Raw genomic sequence first — 17,860 nt, 5'->3', positions numbered from 1 at the left:
CTTCCATTGCCGTTCTTGTTGATCTCCATGAACTGGAGGGTGATTGTGTGAAGCAGGGAGCCTTCTGAACTTGTGGAGCTCACAAAACGTACTGCAACTCTGGTTTTCCAAGGTTCTAAAACATGCAGGAGGTGTCCACAAATACAGAACACCTCCCTGATTGATGGCTGCCCTATAACATATAGTGGATGTCATGAATAGCTGTGGGGAGAAAGAGCTAGCGTGATCGTTCCAGCAGTGCACCCCCTTGCATGTTTACTTAATATTGGATGTAAATGCCTGAAGAGGGTTCATGTTTCATTTGGCCCTTAATTCCTGAGGCCTGTTTCTGGCAATAATTCACAAACCCCCTGAGTTGGGTATCCCTAATACGAATGAAGTCCAAAATGTAAAAATAGAGCTGTGTAGGTGTTCTGATTCTGAATATCCAGAAACTCCAGTTGAAGTCAAAGGAGCACCAATCATCACAAGCTTCCATAGGGCTTTCCCTCCCCTTTCTTAGTCACTGTGGCCTCAGAGTGCCTGGGGTAATGCTGATGATTGCAGAGCGTGAACATGTAGCAATAACAACAGCATCGGTATTATCGGGCCATGACAACGTAAGACACAACTTGGAATCTTCCTCTTCTTCGCTCTGGACCAGCTTTGTGACCAGAGATTCATCTCTCTGTTGAGTAAGGTACATGCACTGATGCTCACAGAGGACAGGATTGCAATTTGGGTTTCTGGGAAAACTCAACATGCCTTCCAATCTCCACTATGTTTTGAGGTTCCTGGCCTGCTGGACACCAAAACCAAGGTCTGTAAATTAACTTGGAAGGATTACTATCTAATGCCTGTAGCTGGCTTAAAATGCTTAGAATGAGATTCTGTATAGGACACACAGTCCCGCTACATGCTTGTCCTTGAGTCATCCTATTGTAGTCCCATCGAATTCATTGAGACTCCAGCAAGGTTCTTGAGGCTAGTAGCAAGTAACATATTGGGTTTATCAGTTGCAGACTTTGCGTTCAGATTCCTGTTTAGCTATGAACTTAACTGAGTGGCCTTGGACAATTCTAGGAGCAGCATGGCTGGTGGGGGCAGTGCCACCACTCACCTGCTGTCAGCATAATCTATTTCGTAGAGTCCTTGTGGGGATACATGTATGCTGGGAAATGTTAGCATTAATTTATTAATTAATTCAGGCCCGGCGCCAAAGGGTGGCCAGGTTGGGCCCTGCCTGAGCCCCTGAAGGGCCCCTCCTTGGGGTGGCATCTTGGTTGATGGCAGGTGCGCACTATGTGTGCACATCATTCACACAATGTGGGAGATAGGTGGGGCACATGGGTGGGCTTATTACCCCCATGCTACCTGTATTGAGAGGGGGTATTGGGCTATGGCGCTGCAGTCCGGGGTAAGCTGGTGCCCAAGGGTCCAGTCATGCCTGGTGCCAGCCCTGAATCAGTTTTGCATCAGTATATTTGAAATGTTGCTCAAAGCAGCTTACAGCCAAAGCAGTAAATGAATATATTTTAAAAACCATCTTAAAATATGAACAATTAAAATCATACACACACAGTTTATGTTTTAATCACACGGTGAGTGAGCTAGACATGTCTAGGAAAAACAGGTTGCAGTCAGTATAGTACAGTATATTGGAAATCAGTATATAGACTTTACAATAAAACAACAAAAGACCTAGTGGCGCCTTTAAAGTCTAACAAATGTGTTATGGTATAGAATCCATGAAAGCTTATGCTATAATGCATTTGTTGGGTTTTGAGGTGCTTCTCTATGTTCTTATTTTTTTTGGCTGAAAGAGACCAACATGGCTTCCTCTCTGGAAAGTGCATTCTTTAGGAAATCTGAGAAAGCCCAGACAAAGCAGAAGGATGTGTGTGCGGTGTCAGGGGGAGGAGAGATCCCTTGCCATTTTTGCACGACCTATAGGGCTCCTCCATACATCCTGATTTGCTTGCACAGACCTTATGTGGAGGTGATATTGTATCCGTCCTCTATTGAGCATTCTTTCTGATTTGTTTGCAGGAGGTTATACAACAATAAGTATACGTTCTGCATTTGCTTGGGTGTGTGTGTGTTTATATCTCTTCCCGTTAATAATTTGTTTATTCCCACACCTTTCAATGTCTTGCCCCATCATCTTCTAAACAGCAAAAAGTCTGTTTGTTCTTTAAAGTGGATTTGTTGTGCTAGGGCAACAGAGCACAAAACTAATATCCTGGTATGCACTAGCATTTCACTGGGCCTGCTTTTTTAAGCCAACCAATCCAATTTACACCTCCTGGACTAAAATAGGGCCTAGAATGTATTTATCCTTTGGATTTTGCACTTCTTCAAATTTTGTGATACACCTCTTAGCTCAAAAAATAAGTACCCAAATGTGTGTGTGTTTTAAGGGTGGGTGGTATTCAGTGCTAGTCCTACTCAGAGTAGGCCTGCTGAAGTTAATATGTATTTATTTATTTATATCCTGCTCTTCCTCCCAGTAGGAGCCCAGGGCGGCATGATATACATGACTAACTTAGGTTCATTAATTTCAATGGGTCTACTCTGCATAGGACTTAGCTGAATACAACCCTGTGTATTTTAGGATAAAATAAATTTAGAATTGTGGACGTCAAGGAACAAAATACACATTTAAATAGGTATTTTGTGATAAAATACTTATAAATATGTTTAAAATACGGGTTTTGTCGTTTATTTTTACATCATAGAATAATGCAGAAACGGTGGAATGGACTTATGGTCACATACAAATTTGAGCCAGATCAGAAAGAAACCAATCCAGCCATCCCTAGTTAGAAACATAAGGTTCTTCCATTGCAAAATCATTTTAGTCCTGTTGTTTTTTCTTGTCTTACTCACCTTGGCCTTAGGTATGATGAATCAGTGAATCTCCCAATATGCCTTGGTAGGAGAGCCAGGAAGTGATGAACAGGAACGTTTCTGCTCAGCAGTCTGCCAAAACGTGCATCTACCAATATATATATATAAAGTGTAATCAAGGAGGAAGCAGAGCCGTTCAAGAAGAGCAAAACAAACTTCCTTTAATAATTGACACATACATTAGTATGACTGGAGTCAGCTAGTAGATGGCTTTGGAATTTTTTCTCTCCCTGTGAAAAAGGTCAAGCTCTTACTGAAAAGGCCTGCATCAACCTTCCCCAGCCCGGTGGCCTCCTGTTGGACTTCAATTTCCATCAGTGCCAGCCAGCAAGACAAATGGTGAGGGATGGTAGGAGTTGTAGTCCAAAACATCTGGGGGGCATCAGGTTGGGGAGGGCTGGCCTACATAGGGGCTCTCCAGACGTCCTTTAATCGTATGTTCATGCAGATTTGTGCTCGTAATGCAATCAGGGCAGTTACCCATGATCTCACTTTCAGTACTGTTTGCCCCTGCAAAAGTTTTGGGGCAGTCACACTGTTTCATTTCCAATCAGCGCATATCCCATTACTTCTTGCTGAAATCTGCATTTGTGTTGGAGTTGCTTTTTAATATGTTTTTAAATCTTTTTAATATATATATATATATATATAAACCTTTAAAAAAGTTTTTAAAGATGTTTTGTTTTAATATATTTTAAACTCTGTTTTTATGATGATTTAAAGTGTTTTTAGTGCTTTTGTTTGCCGCTCTGGGCTCCTACTGGGAGGAAGGGTGGGATATAAATGAAATAATAAATAAACAAATAGATCCTGCAACGTTTTATAACAGAAATGTCCTGGTTTGTTTTTGTGCCACTTTTGTTGTGCTATAGCCCCTCAAGACAGCAACGACATGGTAGCATTGGGGCAACACCTTAGCACAAAGGAACAGAATAAATCTACCACTCATGCACTATTACTGTGTCAAGAACATGCTGCCAAATACACAGCAAGTCTGGAGGCGCCCAGGATGTTTCTGTTAGTAGACTGTCTAAACAGGGTGAAGATTTCCTTTAAAATACCTGTTATTGGCCACTATTATATAAAATGATGGCCCTTACGACTCACCCACTTTTTAAAAAAGTCATTGCTTCCTAGCAGTTCTTATCCACCCATCCTTATTCAGCAAATAAGGTTTTCAGGCAGGGAGTCTCTCCCAGCCCTACCTGGAGATGCTGCGGATTGAACCTGGGACCTTCTGCATGCAAAACCGATGCGCCACCACCCTTCCTCAGTCAAAAATAAGAAATCAATGTGAACTTCATTTCATAGAATAGTAGAGTTGGAAGGGGCCTATAAGGCCATCAAGTCCAACCCCCTGCTCAATGCAGGAATCCAAATCAAAGGATTCCCGACAGATGGCTGTCCAGTTGCCTTTTGAATGCCTCCAGTGTCAGAGAGCCCACTACCTCTCTCGGTAATTGATTCCATTGTCGTATGGCTCTAACAGTTAGGAAGTTTTTCCTTCTGAACCATGGGCACCAGCCCCTGGGAAGTCCCTTACTGGAATGAATGGGATTTGTGTAAAAGCGCCATTATGCTTTTCCATCTCCCATTAACTTTAGCAGGATTTGTGCCAGAGGGCCTCCCGGTGCATGCAACTGCCAGCAACCTGCAGAATTGTTTTTTCCGTAAGTCAACCAGTGCAGCAAGGTGGGGCAGCAGGAGATAGCTCTTGGCCACCACCAATGCTGAGCAGCAGCAACCAAAAGGGAAGGGAGCCCCACAATCTTACTAGCTGGCAACGGAGGCTGGGTCACCACTGTGCATGGTGGGTTTTGCGTGCAACCCCATTTTCCCCTTCCTGTGTATCCTGTGCTTAAATGTGAACTTTAAAGGCTTTCTCTTCTAGGAAGGCAGTCAGCTGAGACAGCCTGAATAATGGGCATATCAAAAAGATGAGTGATGTTTTAATTGGCTCATGGAAAGACGCTTGGCAATGTCTTTCGTGAAACCTTATAAGCCTCCTTAAAAGATTAATCCTTTGTGATTGCTACTCCTTCCTTGGCAATTGCACTGGACAGATCCCCCACAGTCTCATAGGTGATTCCAGTCTTCAGGGATCATCACATGGGGGGAGGGGAGTCATAAAACTGAAGATAATTTCCACAGTATAAAATAAACATAGTAATAATAATCTCTGGCACCTGTTTGGCTTCCATTAGCAGGTTTCAGCTGCTTAAAAGGGTATCTCAGGAACAAAATAATTTGCGGACTTCTCCAGGGATAGTCTTTTGTGAAATCAACAGGCCAAATTGCTTCTGTCTTGTGAGGCAAAAAGGTTACACGGCTGGTAAATGTGTGTGTGTGGTCCAGTTTGCCACTTTGTGGTATAAAATGTGTGCCTTTAAGATCAGTGCACACAATAAGTTCACCACCATCATCAGTGGTGACGCTCTTAATAATAACTAATCAAAAGACATTAATGTGGATGAGATAGGGGGTTCCTCCAGGCGACCTGTTTATTGAGCATTCATCTTGATTTGCTTGTACAAATTTGACGCAGGAGTCAGACTGTGTCCAGCCTTTATTGAGCACGTGTTTTGATTTGTTTGCAAGGAGGTTATATTCTATTTTATTTATTTATTATTACATTTATATCCCACCTTTTATTTATTTTATTTATTACATTTATATACTGCCCCATAGCCGAAGCTCTCTCCAATGAGTTCAAGGTGAGATACAAACATGGTCCTTCCCCTCCCGATTTTATCCTCACAACAACCCTGTGAGGTCGGTTAGGTTGAGAGAGACAGTGACTGGCCCAAGGTTACCCAGTGAGCTTCATGGCCAAGTGGGGATTTGAACCCTGGTCTCCTAGGTGACCCTAGTCAAATACTCTAACCACTACACCACACTGCCTCATTATATGGCAATGAGCATTCATCCTGATTTACTTGTGCGATGGTTATGTGCCTTCCGGTTAATTGATAGTTTATCCCACACTTTTAAGTGAATTTTCCTGTCACTTTCCTAACTACAAAAAGTCCATTTCAAAAAAAGTGGATTGGTTGCGCCATGGTGGCAGAGGGCTTTAATCCATTTTTTAATTGCACAAACCTAGATTTCCAGCATGTGCTCGAATCCCTCCTGCAAATACTGATAGTCTGGAGGTGACCACAGGAGTTCATTCCCAGTCATGATGATATAGCGTCACTGGTAACTTGTGCATGCAAAGCCATTCATTCACTTAAAGCCATTTGTTGCCAGTGGTTATACAAGCATCAAAGTCCATGCACCACTGCAATTTGGCCTACTATTATTAAGTATGGTACTAAAGTTTGGCTCTACAAACACTCCCAGCCAAGGTTAATACTGCCAGAGTTTTGCCATCAACATTTATAATGGCACTGCAAAAGTGCAGAGTTTGATCTTTGGTTCAGAACCCAGCATCTTAAGAATAAAAGCTTTTGCGTCGCCTCCCCCACCCTGCTTTTAAGAAGAAGAAGAAGAAAAGTCTCTATCCCCTCTAGTTGCAGAAATAAACTTAAATGAGTGTATGAGCGCAAAGATTGTCTCAGTAATCATTTCAGTACTATTATTTCCATGTTGCTAATGGAGTGGGGTGTGGCTGCATCTGAGAAATCATTGGCTTGCCAAGGAAGGCCACTATGAACTTTTCATTTCATACTCTAATCCACCGCATTACGTTACACATCACATACTTGCCCTCTTCCTGTGCTTATTGCCGAGAAGCATGGCCACTGAACAAGTTTGCAGCACTTACAGTGGGCAAAGCTGAGTCTCTGTTTTGTGCCTTGCTTCTTTTTGTGCTTGAGTTCCAAATGTAAAGCATGAATCAGCTCCAGTTTTTTTATATGGGGCACCAACGTTTCATCAGGAAGGGGAAATTGCTTCTGGGTGCTACATGTTTTTTGTCAGCAAATATATCCCCCAAGCATCTGTTTGCTGGTCAATGGCAAGGGCGAGGGGCAGATGTTTAATTGTTGTAAACCACCCAGAGAGCTTCGGCTATGGGATGGTATACAAATGTAATAAATAAATAAATAAATATGTGGGGGAGAGTTTGTGAGCTGAGCTATTTGACCCTCCCCCCCCTTCTCCTGCACATCTCCCATCTTTCTCCTCAGCTGGGCTTATTCTGCTCTTGGAACCAGCAGTGGAGACAATTATTTAGTTCTTGCATTTATATCCCACCTTTTTCTCCAAGGAGCTCAAGGTGGCAAACATGGTTCTCCCTCTCCTCATTTAATCTCCACAACAACCCTGTGAGGTAGGTTAGACTGAGAGACAATGACTGGCCCAAGGTCACCCAGGGAGCTTCATGGCTGAGTGGGGATTTGAACCCTGGTCTCCCAGATCCGATGCCACCACCCTAACCATTACACCACACTGGCTGTCAGTGTAAGTGTGGGAGAATTTAATGGTGATAAGCGTGGATTTTCCAATGAGGGAAAAGTTCACCAGCTCCTCTTGTCTGCCAATTCTCCCCTGCATGTGGGCGCTTCCAGATGACCTGAACATTCATCCTGATTTATTTACAGGAAGATTAGATGATGTTGGCTATTTAATGGACTTTCATTCTGATTTGTTTGTCAAAGCAAGTGTTATCCCACGCTTTCCAGTGCATTTCCCCAACACATCCTAACAGCAAAAAGTCCAATATTTGGGGCAAGTGCATTCGTTGCACAAGAGCTCCAAATCAGCTTTAGTTGCAGCGTGAATTTGTCAGTATGTGGCTGAATCAAACCCAAAAATAATGACAGTTAGGAATCACCTTCTTTCCATCACCCACCATTCATGCCAGCAAGTAGATACGGGTTTTGGAACTTCACCTTGGCTTCAGAATGTGTAAAGGCCCCTCCAGTTGCCTTTTTTTTTTTTAAGTGCCTTGATGATAACCTGTGCTCATGATGGTTTCAGTGTGGTTATAAGCAGTCCCAGTTTCATACTGTTTCTGCCTCCAAACTGTATTGGAGCATACTGTCACATAATGCTTTGTTTCCAATTGGTGCATGTCCCATAGTTTCCTGCTGAAATCCTGTAACTTTTCATAGTGCGTCGTGTCCCACTTTTGTTCTGTGATAGCATAAGTGCCTCTCCAGATGACAGTAATGCGGTAGCATTGGGGAGGCAGCTAATAAAGCAGAATGATGCGTGGATGGTCCAGGATAAATCCACTATTTATGCACTGTTATTGTGCCAACGAAATGTTGCAAAATACACCTGTCTGGAAGAGCCCTAAGTCTGCCCTTATCAAGCAGCCAGTTGATAAGAGCAGGGTGTGGGTTTTTAGTGTGCTGAAAACGAGCTAATTACCAAAGCATGGCAAATAAGAGATGCAAAGGCAGGGACTCAGTTCAGCAACAGACACAAGTTGCTCGGGATGCAAATGGCACCTTGATAAGAATCTGCTTTCCCTCATACAGATGACTTGTTTATGTTACTGCAGAGGCTGTCATACTGGGTTTAAAACAAAACACTGAAGGGATATGTCCAGTCAGCACAGCAAGCAGCAGCCAGGACAAACCCAAGAATCCATCATGCATGTAGGGTTCATTAACATGCCTTTGGGTTGTTAGTATTTATTTTCATTCACTTAATATGTCAGGATCTGTAGCAGGGCTATCCTCTCACTGGCACCCGCCAATCAAACAGTTGTGCTGACAAATACTGAAAATGCAAACCATTCTGCAAATGTATTGCAAACTTTAATTTCCTCACTTTCCAAAATTCTCGCAACTCTTCTAGACTGTTAGCCAGTTGAAATCAAAATATGGCAATCAGCAGAATATTAGGCTGCAATCCTAAGCATACTTACCAGGGAGTATGCCCAATTGAAAACTTCTGAGTAAATATGCATTAGTTTGTGCTGTTAACATGTGAAATGTACCATCTTTCATCCCACCTGATGGGCTTATTTTTCGAGTGGGAAAATTTCCAGTAATAAAAGCCAGTAAAGGCTCCCAAAAGTCATAGTTCTCCAAATGCTATCCATGCATATCAGCTGCTCAGACCTACACCCCCATAAATTGCCCCTGGCTCAGGGTTGATTTCTTTCCAATATTGCTATCATCCATAAGTCATCAGGTGGGATCTCCCTCCCGCCACTGTAATGGTTGGACATTTCAAAGGGGAGAAGGCATTACGGTACTTGTTAAAGAAAAGTGTTCATCATAAGGAGCAGGGGTGTAGTTGTCCAGGGTTTCGGAGGGTTGCAGACCCAGGACTTTTTTGGGAGCAGGGTCCTAGAAAGGTCCCTGTGTGTGAGCCAATCAGTATGTAATGGGGACATGTTAGCCACTGAAAAAAGTCCTTGTCTTTTCATGCTGATTGTAGCCAATCAGAGTGAAAGGAGGTGAGTCAGCCACTGAGAAAACTCTTCTCAGTAGCTAACACACAGCCTCCCCTTTCATTGGCTCCTAGGGACATCTTTTGTAGTGGAGTGTGGACTCGCGAGACGAAAGGGACAGTGAGGAGTTGCGAGATGAAAGTGGGAAAGGGGGCATAGCTGTGAGGTGGTGTGGTGTGACTATCGAGAAGGGACCCTGCATTTCTGAATTTGTCACTGCACTACTGATAAGGAGGTTCTGAAATTAAAACAGCTGTTTTTCAAAGTATATATGTATGATGCTAACCATTCAAAGACATTAAAATGCACACAGATTGAGTTTGGCAGTGAGGTTACAAACATTTCTGTGTGGCTAGGAAGAAATCACATCTTTTTCCATTCATGTCTTTGAAGCCACACCAAGAAGCATAGAGGCCCAACCACCTAGTGAAGAAGGCTAGCTAGTAGCAACAGCCCTAGGAATGTATAGCCTCACTGATGGCATAAATTTCACAAGCTCCAAGTTCACAAAGTACCTGTCAATGCATCGTTTTATTTTATTTCATTTTTTGGTAGTAAACAGCAGTTCATAGCAGACAAAACCATTTTGCGAAACTAGCACTGCTGGAATTGGTGACCTCTCTCTCTGTCTCTTGATTTGCGCAACAAATATGCCTCATTTGGTAGTGAAATTATTTTTCTAACTGCAGGCCCAGTAGCCTCACCCTTGATTCTGAGAGTTGAGCAGCATTCCCATCATATTTAAGTCATATTTAATAGCCTCATACTCATAAAGGCTCTACTATAAAAGAATTCCTATTCTCAAAGGAAACCATCAGATACCTAACAAGTCAGAAAGTTGGTTCAGTTAGCTCAGTCTTGCCTATTGGGTGTAGTGGTCCAGGATCTCAGGGGGTCTTGAACCCCTTACTTTCTTGGGAGCCAGGTCCCAGTAGGGTCCCTATGTCTCCAGCATCCTTTGAGCCAATCAGCACAAAAGGGGTGTGTGTTAGCCACTGAAAAGAGTCTTCTAACTTGCTTCCTTACCGTTTCCTGCTGATTAGAGCCAGTCAAGAGTGAAAGGTGTTCCTATAGGGTCGCCATCTCGTAATCGTGAAGGCACATAACAACAACAAATCCCACCTTTCCCCCAAGGAGCTCAAGGTGACGTACAAAGATGGTTCTCCCCCTCCCGATTTCACAACAACCCAGTGAGGTAGGTTGGGCTGACAGCCTGCAACTGGCCCAAGGTCACCCAGGGTGCTTCATGGCCAGGCAGGGATATGAACCTTGGTCTCCCAGGTCCCAGCCTGACACTCTAACCACCACACCACACTAGCTCTTAGCAGATGGAGTTTTGTTGTGATGAGAATCTTGCTGACTGTTATATATAGACTGAGGCTGTGAAGACACTAGTTGCCTACAAAGTGTTTCTATTGGCCACACTTGGAGGGGCAATTGATTGATCTGCTGATCAGTTGCAAAGTCTCTGAAGCGAATTAAACAATGCACTCAAGCTGATCCCACCAGTAAAAAGGGGCGGAGTTTGACTAGCGTCATGTGTCCCCATTTGCAGAAAAGAGAGGTGGAGACTCGCTGGAACCAACAGAACAGTGATTGTGTCTCTACCCCTAATCTGTATTTGCCTTCAGAAAAAAAATTCCTACTCTAATCCAGGTTGGCTAACATTATGAGAGGATGTAGGGAGAGGCCATATGCTTTAAATGTATGGTATGCACGTACTGGTTTTGCTGCTGTGATTATATAATAGTTTTTTATTCCAAGAAATGGAGTAGCCTTCTTATTTATTTTCTCTCTCTCCTGTGTTCCACTTATCATATTGCTTTGCAGATCAGCTATTCAGAGTTTTATTGATGGGCAGGAGTCTAGCACTATAATCAGCCTTCATTAAACTGCTGGAATTTCCGCAAGCTGTTTACTCACCCAATGTCGGTTGGGTCCCTTTTTTTCTCACTCCCTGTAGTATTTGATTTCACAGGGAGTGGCTGTTTGTTGGTTGCAACAACTTCCTTGTCTATGCTTTTGTAGTTTCGCACAGAGAGTTGTTAATGCTTTAAGCGTCCCAAAGACCTGTACAGATGCAGTGATGATTTTTACTGGGATAGCTTCTGCCATTTTGATTGTCCATGCAAAGAACAAGGAAGAAATGGTGATCAGGATTGTGACCCCAAGGCACAGATCAGTTGTGCTTTAATCAGACTTACAGCACAATCCTATGCATGTCTATTCAGAAGTTAGACTCATTGAGTTCAGTGAACTGTACTCCGAGATGAGAGAGTACAGGATTGCAGACTAAAACTGCATTCCTGTAGCAATTTACCCGAGAGTACGCCCCATTGAACTGAATGGAACTTCTGAGTAGGCATGCATTGTGCTGTAATTGATTTCAATGAAGTATGACTGACTTTCTTGATTAGGTCTAATATCCCTAATAATCACCATTAAATGATCCTAACATATATGTTTGTAGATCAGTGAAACAGGCAATCATGTGTATATTTTACTATATCACATGTAAGGCTAATTGCATTTGCAACTGCCTGTCACCAGCAGGTTGGAGAGATCCTTGAAAGTTCAGACTAAAACCCAGAGCAGATTCCACTGCTCCACTGACATGGAGCCACTAGCCGCCACTGGCTGTCACTCATGATAAAATATAATACAATTTGCAAAACAAGCAAAAAAAATTCCTATATATGTAAAATAAACTACAGAATATTTAAAAATATTATACTAACTGTTGTTGTTGTCCTTGTTATATGCCTTCACGTCGATTACGACTTATGGCAACCCTCTGAATCAGCGACCTCCAAGAGCATCTGTCATGAACCACCCTGTTCAGATCTTGTAAGTTCAGGTCTGTGGCTTCCTTGATGGAATCAATCCATCTCTTGTTTGGCCTTCCTCTTTTTCTACTCCCTTCTGTTTTTCCAAGCATTATTATATTTTCTAGTGAATCATGACTTCTCATTATGTGTCCAAAGTATGATAACCTCAGTTTCATCATTTTAGCTTCAAGTGATAGTTCTGGTTTAATTTGTTCTAACACCCAACTATTTGTCTTTTTTGCAGTCCATGGTATGCGCAAAGCTCTCCTCCAACACCACATTTCACATCCATACACAGAGATTGGGAATACCATGGTCTGTATGATCCTGACTTTAGTGTTCAGTGATACATCTTTGCATTTGAGGACCTTTTCTAGTTCTCTCAGAGCTGCCCTCCCCAGTCCAAGCCTTCTACTGATTTCTTGACTATTGTCTCTATTTGGGTTAATGACTGTGCCAGGCCTCTATGACAGACACAATTTACAAATCAATTCATAGGGTATATTCACTAAGTCTTGCTCAAATTAGACCCATTGAAATTAATGAACCTAAGTTGGTCCTGTCTATTAACTTCAGTGGGTGTACTTTGAATAGGACTAGGATTGAATACCACCCATAGACCTGAAGTTGCCAATGACTCTGCCAGCTCAGAAACTCACTTGAATTTTAGATCATTTCAATCAAATTTAACCATATATCACAAAATGTACAGTGCTGCAGGAATAAAAATAATTAACTGTGAATAAACACAAAAATACATGAGAATAAAAAATACAGTGCAAGACACCTATATTTGTTCATATCAAGATTTCCGGTTTGGAAATTGCCGTTGGTTCAAAATGCAGTAGCTAGAATGTTAATGGGATCACAGCATGGAGTACCCCTGTACTTTGTTGACTCCACTAGCTCACAATTTGTTTACAGGCCCAATTCAAAATGCTGTTTTCAACCTTTAAAGCCTTGAACAGCCTGGGACCAATGTACCTGAGGGACCACTTATGCCCATATGTACCTGCCCGTGATTTAAGATCAACCAGCTCTGGCCTCCTTTGTGTGCCTGGAATGAAAGATGTTAGACTGGCAGGCATAAGGAGAGAGCCTTTTCAGCTGTGGCTCCCAAGCTCTGGAATACCCTGCCCCAAGAAGCCTGCTCTGCTCCCTCCCTGGTGGTGTTCCAGAGACTCCTGAAAACCATCTTGTTCTGGAGAGCCTTTGGGAGGGACTGAAGGTAGAGCCTAAAACTGATTTTATTTTTTCTCCCTTTTGAATTGTACCTCTTTAGTCTCCTTTTAATATCACTCCCCTTGAATTGTTAACTGTATTTTATGTGTTTTAATGTTTTATTGTGTTTTTATTTACTGTGTATGATTGCATTATGAGCCGCCCTGAGTGCTCCATTGTAGGGTAGAAGGGTAGGATAGAATTTTTTTTAAGTAAATAAATTTACAGCAGTTAATAAGCGCTACTCAGTTTCTCTCAGTGCCACATTTTTTTTGTCTTTTTGCCTCCTACAATGGTATTAATCTTGCCATTGGGTTAGGCATTTGTCATTCGTTAGATAATCCTAACTGAAGGAGTTATCACTGTCATTTGAAAGAACCCAACTTTTTTGCTGCTATTTAAAATATTCCAAATTAAGATTTGATATTCTTTATTACTAGAGTTCCCAGTGCACCCCAACAAAATATTGCCTGACTTGACTATTATCTTGATTGCGTAAACAATTCCCCCGCCCATAAATATATCTTCAAGCATTCCCTCTGCATATGAAGGAAGTAAATTCCATAGACCAAATTGTGGTCCGTGGACCATCAGTGGTCCATGAGCTTCATTCTGGTGGTCTGTGGCATATCTATGAAGAACACGCAACAATATGAATTGTAATACAACACAGTCTAAAAATAAAAGAATTTTATAATTATATAGCATCTAGCACAGCACATTACAATTGCTACAACAGGCAGAAACATTGTTAAGTGGTCCGCCAAGACCACCAGCAATTTTCAAGTGGTCCATAGGGGGAAAAATGGGGGGGGGAACCACTGCCATAGATCACCCGTTAATATCTTGCCTGTCATTTTCTCCCAGTTGGTCTTCAAGTTATTTCCCAGCTGGCTTTCTGGGTCTATCCAAGTGACATTTTTATATAACGTTCCGTTTGTTGATTTATTGTTCATAATAATTTCAAATTTTGTCAAGAGTAGTTTTCAAGGTCCCATTCCTTACACTGATTGCAATATAAATCCTTAATTGAAAATATTGGAGCCAAGGGATGCTGACGGTGCCCATCTTTGATCCTGAATTTCTTTGCTTGGCCCAAATTACTTCAGTACAGAATACATTTTGCTGCACTCATAAGTTTGCATGTGTGGCAGCTCTTGCTGCTACACTTGCTATTTTAACCATCCACTATTGAAAATACTATTGGTTCCATATATTTCAGTGTTCTACAGATTATTTTTACACTTCAACATATGGAAAAAAATGCATTTCACATCTCTTTCTCTTCTGCTGCTGTGCCCCTCATTTCAGATTTAGATTGCAAGCTGCTCTAGTCAGGAAGGGCTATAGCTCAGTGGCAGAGCATCTTGCCTTGCACGTAGAAGGTCCCAGGTTCAATCTCTGGCATTTCCAGGTAAGGCTGGGAGATTGTTGTTGTTATATGCAAGTCGATTATGACTTATGGCGACCCTATGAATCTTTTTTTGGATGTGTTCATAGAGTTTTCATGGTAAGAGGTATTCAGAGGTGGTTTACCATTGACTTCCTCTAAGCCTACAACACCTGGTTTTCCCAGGCGGTCTCTCATCCAAGCACTAACCAGGCCTGACCCTGAGTTAGGTGGACCGAGAGTCTGATTCAGTATAAGGCAGCCTCCTATGTTCCTGGGTGCAGTAAGACATTACAAGTGGAACTTAAGAGAAAGTACTACAGCGTGGAGCACTCCATTAGTATGGCCAATGGTTAGGTATGAAAGAAGATGTAGTCCAGGGGTGGGGAACCTTTTTACAGCATTCCTTTCTGGAGAACTTTCCAGGGGCCACATGCTGGTGGTGAGTGGGTGCGTAGGCCCAGAGGCAAAAGCGGGCAGGGCAACAACTGTAAATTTTAGCTTTGTACAGGATAGTTTCTATACAGACTCACACTCCGTCTTCCTCTCAGGTAAGCAAGATCTGTTATCAGAGTTCAAGGACGCATTCCAGCTAGGCAAAAACACATTCACTAGAAAAGACAATCATGCTGGGAAAAACAGAAGGGAGTAGAAAAAGAGGAAGGCCAAACAAGAGACGGATTGAGTCCATAAAGGAAGCCACAGACCTGAATTTACGAGATCTGAACAGGGTGGTTTATAACAGATGCTATTGGGGGTTGCTGATTCATGGGGTCACCATAAGTCGTAATTGACTTGAAGGCACATAACAACACCACTGAAGGAGGATGTGAAGGAGGGCTTGTGAAGAGTGTGGCCTGGGAAGGTGTGGGCCTGTGGAGAGTTCCAAAGGTCAGAAAGAGGCCTGGAGGGCTGCATATCATCCCCAGGCCTGAGGTTTCCTGCCTCTGTTGAAGTGTAACAACATCTGGAGGTTGGGAAAGGCTGGCGCATGTTCTGTCACTAAAGTATGGCCCCTCCATAACAACAATTGAACCTATGAAGGTGCTGTGCTGAGACTGTGTACACCCCATACATTTAAAGCACATGGCTTCCCCCAAAGAATCCTTGGAACTTTAGTTTACCCCTCACAGAGCTAGAATTCCCAGCACCCTTAACAAACTACAGCTCCCAGGATTCTTTGGGGGAAGTCACATGCTTTGAATATGCTTTAAATGTATGATGTGTTCACAGCCTGAGTCAGATCAATGTTACATCTAGCCCAGCATCATCTGAGGACACTCCCAGTGCAGCTGTCTAAAATCATTTTAACTGGAGATGCCAGAGATCGGCCCTGAGACCTTTAGCATGCAAAGCATGCGCTCTGCCACTGAGCTATTGCCTCTCCCTTGGCACAAGGTATAAATTTAATGAAATAAATTTAAAGCACGCAGGAAGACGTGCAATTTCCCTGTCCCCACACATGCCGCGTTGAAATAAATCAGGGAGCCGTGCAAAAGCAGCCTTGCTTGGGGGCTTCTAGGAGCCAAAGGTGCAAATCATCTCCTGGAAGAGGCTGAACGGGCAACAAGAGGAGGAGACCTAGGGGGATATTCTGCCTTTGACTGTTGTCGTTTATCACAAGCCACCAAACAGAGGAAGACGGGTTATTCTCAGTTCACAGTGATGAAGCAACAAAAACAAAAACAAAACAAAAAGATTTCATCAGTGTTATAAAGGACAATGGCAAATCCGCCTGAAAGGAGAACTGCCTTGCGGTGGTTATTTATATCACTCTTGGCTTTCTTACCGGTGAAACTGCCTGGCTACCGTAAATTTGGGCCAGGCCATGCAAACGACTCTTGGCAGCGGATGAGAAATGCAAAGCCTGGCGCTGAAGCAGAATTGGCTGGAGAAGGAAACAGAGGAAATTACTTTTGGAATAAGGTAGAAGATGCTTTAATAAGGATGATTTCCTTATAGGAGGGTTGTTTCTACCTCTAACATTGGTCTGAGCACAAAAGGCAAAGCCGTGGGTGGGAGAGGAGATGGGTTGTAAAATGCCAAGTAAATCTGTTAAGGGCTGGAAGAAATCAAGGCAGGCTTTTGTTGCTGTTTTTTTTGTTTTGCAAAATGTAGGAAACAAAAACTGTTTTACGAAATGCAGGCCCAGTCAGATCGATGGTTCCAGCGCTAGCTTCTCTATGGTGGAAACTTATCCAAGCCCAAGTGACCATCCATTGGCCAAGTCTCTTACAGGGATCTTCAAACTGGGAATGGGCACCCCTTGAGATATGGGGAGAAGTCGAAGTTTCAGGGAGGGACAGGATCCAGAGGCAAGTGAAGTCTCCCTCATCCCCCAGCCAAGACGTTAATGGGTTGAGTGATCCCTTCATTGGTCCATAGTAGATTTGTGAGGGTAGCTGCATGCTTACTGCCCTATCATCTCAAAGGCATGTGGTAGAAAGACCTGCTGCATTGTTCTGATGTATCCCTGTGTATGACTTTAGGAGGAGGGGGCTCACGGAAGTCTTGTTCTATTGGCCCCTCTAGGCTGTTTGTTTTTGTTGTTTGCAGGTCCATTCTGCCAAAAGTCATTGACGCAATAATACCACATTAAAATGTAAATGTACTGCCTTCAAGTCGATTCCGACTTATGGCGACCCTATGACTAGGGTTTTCATGAGGCTGAGAGACAGTGACTGGCCCAAGGTCACCCAGGGAGCTTCATGAGAACTCCTGCTAACCCTGAGATGCCCAGAAATTAAAACTGCAAATATTACATTAAGAGCATGAGACTACTTTTCCCTTCTCTGAGAGAGGTGGTTTTGTTTTGTTTGTTTATCTGAATTTTCCTACTCCAAAAAGTATGGGTACTATTGAGGCTATCCAGCATGTGCTTAACTCTCTAACTGAAATCAGTGTGACTTCAGAGTGTTTGATCATGCCCTTTATTTGTACAACAAAAAAGGCAGGCAGGCAGGCAACTTTCTAAGTCCCAATTAAAAACATCAGAGAAATTTAAAATTTACCACAGTAGACTCATGGAGCTTTAAAAATGAAAGAAAATAGCAAGCCAGGCCAATAGTTTGAAATGGCCAAAGCCTAAAAAAAAAAAAGTCACGCCAAGTGGGAGCAGAAATATTTGCAACGGAGGAACGGAGACTTCTGTGTTTCCTCATAAATTTAATTTATAGCACT

General features: G+C 42.7%; 1 protein-coding gene across 4 annotated transcripts in view; it reads left to right on the top strand.

Moving 5' to 3' along the window:
* The window catches only part of SHROOM3 (shroom family member 3), a 252,739-nt gene that overhangs the window by 127,409 nt on the left and 107,470 nt on the right, over positions 1–17,860 (top strand). Inside the window, exon 1 of one of the 4 annotated variants that reach the window (XM_061583357.1) lies at positions 598–799. The exons of the other annotated variants lie outside the window; for them this stretch is intronic. Coding sequence (XP_061439341.1) covers positions 741–799 — 59 coding nt within the window. The 5' untranslated portion in view covers positions 598–740. Of the gene's footprint in view, positions 1–597; positions 800–17,860 lie in introns of those variants that run through there. 4 annotated transcript variants of the gene reach the window in all.

The sequence above is a fragment of the Rhineura floridana genome, chromosome 9 (genome assembly GCF_030035675.1).
Source record: "Rhineura floridana isolate rRhiFlo1 chromosome 9, rRhiFlo1.hap2, whole genome shotgun sequence".
Taxonomy (NCBI): Eukaryota; Metazoa; Chordata; class Lepidosauria; order Squamata; family Rhineuridae; genus Rhineura; species Rhineura floridana.
The sequence above is the reverse complement of the archived record's forward strand: the minus strand, read 5'-3'. Positions and strand labels throughout refer to the sequence as shown.